Here is a 7862-nt window from a genome sequence, read left to right as displayed (position 1 = left end):
CACACACACACACACACACACACACACACACACACACACACACACACACAAGCAAGCGGGCACAGACACTCCAAACCCCTCGCTGCACGCACATAATATTATTCCTACTGACCAACATTTCAGGAAAGACGTAGCAGTGAACGAAGTATCCTGTGAAGGCACCTGTGACGGCGACACCGAAGCCTGCACTCCTGGCACTATGGGGGAAGAGCTCACTCAGCATCGTCCAAAACACGCAAACTGGAACAAAGTGAAAACAGGTATTTAATTTCAGAAAGTCAGAATTTAAATGCAGTTATAGGATCTTGTTAAAATTTGTCTGAGGCCTCCTGCATACTAGGAAAAGTCCCACACGTTGCATGCACAACTGCAAAGTATGGCGTCACCTGGAAATTGAGAGGAAAGAGCGAAACTGTCCACCCCGTGGGAATGGTAAGAAAAACGAAAGCCTCTGGAGTGAAACAAAAGCACTTTATTTTTTAGCAATAATGGGTTTATTCCTAGCGTATGTGTATGTGTGTGTATGTGTGTTTGTTTGTTTGTGTGTGTGTGTTTGTTTGTTTGTGTGGGGGTCGGGGTGGGTGGGTGTGTGTCCGTGTTTGGTCACACATGTTATTCCTATCTTCAACGTATTATGAATTATTCAATTTCACAGTTACAGTAACAGTTTGTTCCCAGTTTCCAGAACTCTTTGATTCAGAGGTTAATCGTGCATTATTTTACGAAAAAAAACAACTACAAATAAACGTCCAAACGAAAAAGATTAAACAAGACCAAAGGGGAATACTATGTGATAGCAACGCTACGCCAACGTAGTGTCATTTCTAGCTCAAACATTCTTGAACGTAGACGGGGTGGGACCTAGCCTATTATATTATATGTTCTTACACCCTGTTTCTGACTTCTTAGCGTCGTGGGAGGGGCCCTGTAATATCGCCATGCGTTACTTTTTGGCTTCAACGACCCCATTTTCCCTAGGCCTAAGCCCCCATAATGTTATGGCAATCGTATTTTGGCGTGTTCCTTATTTCCATTTCGACCTAATTTTCGTGGAGTGTTCCTGTGCCATCAAGGACCTTATTTGTTACTTGTGTGCCACTTGCTTTCTTATTCGGAGTGGTTTGTCCTAAGGGAAAGGATGAATGGAGAAACACAGGATGCAAGAATAAACAAAAGAGAATAGCTGTTCGTGATCGCCCAGTTCAGCAAATCCTGCTCAAACCTGCTTCGGGTGGCTTTAAGATTTAAATGAAAGATTTTTTTTTCTGAACACGCAATTTTCGTTAAGTCACTGAATTAGAAAGAACTACAAAAACAACTACATCTTACAGAAACAGAATTTACTATATACGCGTTTGTATGTTAGGCAAAATGAACATGAGCAAAGTACATTAACTCATGGCATACCAGTTCAGCTGACGTACGACATCGCTCGGTTGTTTAGTCATAGCAAAAATCTATCAAACCTCAGCAAATTCATCATATCAGTAATTATAATTAAACTGTGCACTATGGCATCAATCGTTTTGTACGCTTGTTTGGTTGGGTTTTTTTAAAACTTGGTTTGGTCTTTGTTTTATTTAAAATGATAAAACAGAAGCGGCGTTGTAGGGAATATAACCAACACAAAGTTACCAAAAATTGGATGATAAAATTGGCTGCGAACAAAGGTGGAATAGCCTTCCATTTAATAAGAGTTAACACGGTTTAAGGAAAGATAAACGCTTTCTTTTTTGTGAGAAGTCGGTAACATCTGTACAATTCACCAAAGAGCAGCGCAGACGTAGAGCGGACTTAATAAAGTCACAACATCTGCAAAGCTCTTGCATTTATCTGTGTGTTATTTGTACGTGCGGACCTCCAGACAGAAGGATTGGGCGTGCGTGATCTGTGAGCCATGTTCCTCTGTTTACTCCTTCACGTTGCCAATTTGCTGGTAATTTCTCCTATGTTGACCCCCGCGTTGCGTCGGAGAGAGCAGAAACGCCAGGCGCCGGGACACCCAAAATGGCTTCGTGCGTGAATATTTAATATGTTCCCCTTTTACTTCAGTGAGTCTGTGTACAGAGCAGATAAACCAGGACAGGGGCCATTGAAGGTTGCGAAGTTTCAGAGCCCCAAAGCGCCCAGCTGTCGTTATAAATAAAATATTGGCCATTTGGTAGTCTCTGTTTTGCGTCTTCATGAGAACTATTTAGCTAAATTAGAAGATGGACTGATTCCTCCCTGTTTGTCATCGCAATTCAATCTGTATGGGATACGTCCGGCAGACGTCGATGGTCTACCGGATTTGTGAGATTGTGGGTTGAGGGATTCGCGAGGCTCAACTCGGCCCTATGGTGCGTCCTTAGGAAAGGCACTGTACACGAATTTCCCACCTCTCAAAAGGATGAGATTGGCTGATGTTCTTGGGTCTGCTGGGGGCAATAATAATAATTTTTAAGCTAGTAGAGCAAACTGCATATGGGCCATACTTTTATCATCATCATCATCATCATCATCATCATCATCATCATCATCATCATCATCATCATCATCATCATCGTCATCATCATCATCATCATCATCATCATTACCATTATTATTATTATTATTATTATTATTATTATTATTATTATTATTATTATTTTTATTATTATTATTATTATTATTATTATTATTATTATTATTATTATTATTATTATTATTATTATTAATATTTTTGTTATTGTTATTATTACCTGATAAAAAGTGAGACATAGTGGCACTCGTCAAAATAATGAAATCAAAGAAATCGGCATTTCGTTGGGGGGGGGGGGGGGGTAAAGTTTTATGCAATTTTCTTCTTTGCTCAGCTCAACACCTTTTATGTCAATTAAAAAACACATTTCTGTTTGGATTTTACTGAAACACATTGGTAAAGGCACAAAAATATAAATGCTTCAGGTTCCAAGGACTCCAGGGTCCTAGGCTATGGAAATTACCGAACGTTGATATGGGAAAGCGAACAACAGACAACAGATTGAGAAAGAGCAATCTTTATACCATTGCCAGAGAAAGGAGTTTTACACGTATGCTTTAACAACAGAACAATATCAATGATCAGTTAAATCAGTAAAATATCGATTAACTCTTTGAGGACGCCCATTCTGAGTATTCCTTTACGCTTGAAGGCCTGCTGCTTAAAAAAAAAAAGAAGTGTAATACTTATTTTCCCATTGTTTTCTCTATCTGAGACTTTAAAAGACGGACTATAACTTGCACACAATGAAATACATGTATACATTGCATATTGTATTTATGATTTGTGTATGGTGGCTCACAATATGCCGAAAAAATCCTTTAGTCTGCGGCTAGTTTGACGCATGTGTCTTGTTCGTTCCTTAAGGCGAAAACATAGAGAACGCCTATTTTGGAGACTGGCTCAGTTAGCGCCGATAGGTATAAAAATTCACTTACGATTTCCAACTTGCCAAACATAGAGCTGGCAGACTGCAGGCGGCTTTGAGCTCGGATCGGCCTAGTCGGCTTTATCGGAATCCAAACTACATTCTTATTACGCCGAAAAGCTGAGAAGGGTGTCTCGCTGTCAAATCGCGACCTCAGTGCTTTCTTGTTGTATTTCCATTTTTTACAGTGAAAATTTGACTTCTTCTTAAGCTTACTCTTAATTGTGAACTGCTTTCACTGTTATTAAAAATGGAGATGTGACAAGAAAGCACTGAGGTCATGAACTCATGCCGTCTCGCCGTCGCCAACTCAGGTAGAGCGGTTTGCGTGACGTCACCCGACTGGACAGCTGGTGCTTCAAGGTAGACAAAAACTAATTACATTTTTTAAACCAGCGTTCGTCAAATTAGGGAGGCAATCGAGCAGATTTACATTTTAAGCAATATTTTAGGAATTTCGAGTTTTTTAAATGCTTCACAAATACCTGCTGTGTTGTGTTGTCATTTTTTCTAATCTAGATCTAGGCTTTAGGCGCCCACTATGTGGAGTCAAGCAGACACCTACTGGCGCCTGTCCGCGTCGATCTTCAGTCGCTTACGAAACTTAAGGGCGATAACATAGAGAACGCCGAAACTTAAGCGGCTAAAGATCGACACGGACAGGCGCCAGTAGGTGTCTGTTTGACTCCACAAAGAGGACACCTAAAGCCTAGATCTAGATATGAGAAAAAAATTACACCACAGAACAGCTAGTATTTATGAAGCATTTATTCGGGGATAAAAACTCGAAATTCCTAAAATATTCCTTAAAATGTAAATCTGCTCTATTGCCACCCTAATTTGACGACGCAAATTTTTAAAAAATGCAATTAGTTTTTGTCTACCGTGAAGCACCAGCTCTGAGATGGCCATTTAAATTTGTCCCCTGGCCAGTCGGGTGACGTCACGCAAACCGCTCAACCGGAGATAGGACAAGAAAGCACTGAGGTCGAGAGTTGACAGCGAGACGCCCTTCCCAGTTTTTCGGCGTAAAAAGAATGTAGTCTGGATTCCGATAAAGCCGACAACGCCGATTCGAGCTTAAAGCCGCCTGCAGTCTGCCAGCTCTATGTTTGGCAAGTTGGAAATCATAAGGGAATTTTTATGCCTATCGGCGCTTACTGAGCCAGTCTCCAAAATCGCCGTTCTCTATGTTTTCGCCCTTATGAAAAGAATTAAAATCAACTCCAAAAATGTAAGCAAGACACAGGCAAGGTTTAGCGAGCTCAGAAGGACAAGATATCACACATTCAGCCTACACATGATCATTCATAACTATTGGGGCGTAAATGTTTTATCGATTATAAAATTCAAAAGCATTCGACCAAATGATGTGACAAACTGCAAAGAATTAATTTCATTCAAAACCGATTAATCAGAACAAATCATTCTCTGAAGGACAACAATAGGCTGTACAGCCTCAGTGCGGAACGTCTGAATGGTTTCCTGTTTCAAAAGGCATAAGACAATAATGTGTGCTACCCCCCATCTCTTCAGGACATGCACCCGGGGAATAATGCAGGAACTCGAACATGGCAGAAGAAGGGGTGAATACAGCGAAACAGCAACACGTCTAAGAGACTTAAATGCAAATTGTTAATAACACTGCACTCCTAGTTCCGTCAAAGAACGCGGTGACCCCAAAGGTCACTAAATGGTCAAGAACACCAAGTCATGTCAAGATGACCAAAATCATGGACCTAGACAATATGCAAGCAGGCTATGATAAGAATTGATAAGGGGGAAAAATGTAAAGGGTAGGCAGTTGAAGGTCTCGGAGCCAGAATTGAGGCCAAACTTGTTAAACTGAAAAACAACTCCAGAGGTAAAACGAAGAATTGCAGTCGCTACAAAAATAGCAATTCTAAGAAGAAGCATATTCCCCAAAGCAATTTAGGGATGTGGAGGATGAACCATCAATGAACAACATAAAACAGGATTACAGTTTTCGAGATGAAATATAGAGGTACACTAAGAATATCGTGGAGACTGGAAATAAAGTATGAGTGAGCATAAAGAAGAAATTGGATAAAAATGCCAACAACCCCCCCCCCCCCCCCCCCCCATAACGTTATGAAAATGAACCTGAAATACTTTGGGCATTTCAAACGCCATATTTCATTCGAGAAACATATTTTAGAGGCATAGGTAGAAGGCAAAAAGAACGGAGGAGACCTAACAGAAGATTGGAACAGAACATCGAGACTGGCTTAGAACCACAAACAACTCAGGAAGGTAAGACAGCTAAAATGTTTTATTGCAGAAAGGTCGGATCGATCTCGAGGACTAACTTCCAGCTACTGGAAACGTTAAGAAGGAGACCTGATGAAATACCCGAGAGAATCAAAACTACACGGTTAGCTAACAAGCTAAGAATTTATCCCTGACAACCTACATGCCAGTGCCCTCCTCCCTACCCTCACCCCGCCCCCAAAAGGCCATTTACAACAAGTATTATGACATAAGTGTATCGCTACCACATTCAGTTCCAGTGAGTAGTGGTTGTCATATAGAGGGTGTACAAAAATTTGCAATTTGTATGTAACTATCACGTTCTCCACGAAAAATATCTATATCACAATAAACATGTAAACTAACTCTCGGCTACAAGTTTGAGACTGTCAATCACTTGAATATACAGGCCGATCAATATTGTTGACAGGGTCTGTGGCTTTATACTGGTATTACAAAAACGTCGGTGCTTGTGCACTTAGATAATAATGATAATATGATGAGAAGAATGGACCTATTCAAAGGTGAAAGTGGTACTTACATGACCAAAATTGAGTTGATAGTGCCGTAAAACACCTTCTCAATCAGTGGTGGAAGTGTGATTGTGTTTGGGTTAAATTTCTGCTCTTCCTTGTTCATATTTGGTCACTATTCAAAGTAACCTGACAGGACGGTGACATTGTGACGAAATTCTTCGTCTCCATGTCATTTCCTACATGGCAAGGATGATGGAATGTGCGAACGTGATGCCCGACCCCATGTGGACAGGGTCAGTCAAAACTCCTTTCAAACACTTCAAATCTATGTTCTAGACTGGCCTGCAGTGTTAACAGGCCTTAACCCAGCAGAGCAGCCAGAACTTCATACATCAAGTCCAGTATGCAATACAAGAAAAAAATCGCCAGAAACCAAACCCAATTAAAAAATCCAAGTCAACAACACACAACTAAAACTAGTACAAGGATTCAAATACCTTGGAAATATGTTCACGTCAGACGTGAAAATGGACAGAAAAATTGAACGTGTACATGTTCACGTCAGACGTGAAAATGGACAGAGAAATTGAACGTGTACAAAAGGCAAGGTTCGAGGTGAAACGGTATGGCAGTAAAAGGATTAAACCGTTTCATTCAAAACCATAATATTATTCAAAGTCACATCGTTTCTTGCTGTTCAGCAATCTAGCTTACTTCACAGTTTTGTCCGAAAAAAAACCCATGTACAAATAGGGTTGGAATATCTGGTGAATGAGGCCTTATGGGGGATTTACAACTTAAAGATGGCTTATGGTGCGGAGGTGCCAATATATGGGGTCTGTCAATATGTCTGGAACATGTTCCTGGAGTTAAACATTTCATTTTGGATCACAGTTTCGTAATATTTAAGATATGGGTTAGGCAGTCGTGTAATCAATTTATTTCTGCGATTTTATTGTACCCATAATAGCTCGTATTTCGTCTCATTAATGTTTTACACTAACACGTACAATTTAGCTTTCAAGACACCAAGACTGTTACATTTCAGAGATTACTAAGAAACGACTTTCTATGCTTGAGATTAAGTCAATGTATACCATACTGCAAGGCAATAGTTACTAAATGCGCTACCGTGTTTTTCTTGCTTTTTGTTTTCAGTAAAGCAAATCGACACAGCAACGTTTTTTTAAAGCAAGTAAGAATCGAAATTGATACAAACGAGGGAAAAAATAACAAAGTAAGGCTTTCCTGTTTATTCCCTACAAATACCCACGAGCTACAGCCAGAAGGCAAAAAGGAAGCTGACAGAAAAGTAATAAGTTGCTGGTAATATAAAATTTGAGGTGGGTTTTCAGTTCACTTACTAGGTCCCAGGGCATAGGAAGCGACGATTAGCAGAGACACGCAGACATTCACGTACTTCAGGGCTTCCACTTCATCCTGTAGGGAGAGAACAATACAACAGCAAGAAAGCATTATCCTACTTCGCTCTCAAGACACGAAAACTGAAATTCCAGTGCTTCCTGTTGAAAAGGCTTTCTGTGCTTGAGATTAGAACAAAGTGTGCCATACTGCGGTAGGAAGTAAGGTCAATAACTTTTTTTCTTACTTAGAAGTATATGTATGTATGTATGTCTGTCTGTCTGTCTGTCTGTCTGTCTGTCTGTCTGTCTGTCTGTCTGTCTGT

At 40.3% G+C, this 7862-nt stretch overlaps 1 protein-coding gene across 2 annotated transcripts in view; it reads right to left on the bottom strand.

Annotated features, from left to right (window-relative positions):
- The window catches only part of LOC101854869 (glucose transporter type 1), a 32089-nt gene that overhangs the window by 2470 nt on the left and 21757 nt on the right, over positions 1–7862 (bottom strand). For both annotated transcript variants that reach the window (XM_035970071.1, XM_005099534.3), the window contains exons 11-12: positions 7540–7615; positions 113–240 (exon numbers count right to left, since the gene is read on the bottom strand). In XM_035970071.1, coding sequence (XP_035825964.1) covers positions 113–240; positions 7540–7615 — 204 coding nt within the window. The remainder of the gene's footprint in view (positions 1–112; positions 241–7539; positions 7616–7862) is intronic.

The sequence above is a fragment of the Aplysia californica genome, unplaced genomic scaffold, assembly GCF_000002075.1.
Source record: "Aplysia californica isolate F4 #8 unplaced genomic scaffold, AplCal3.0 scaffold00216, whole genome shotgun sequence".
In the NCBI taxonomy this organism is placed as follows: domain Eukaryota; kingdom Metazoa; phylum Mollusca; class Gastropoda; order Aplysiida; family Aplysiidae; genus Aplysia; species Aplysia californica.
The sequence above is the reverse complement of the archived record's forward strand: the minus strand, read 5'-3'. Positions and strand labels throughout refer to the sequence as shown.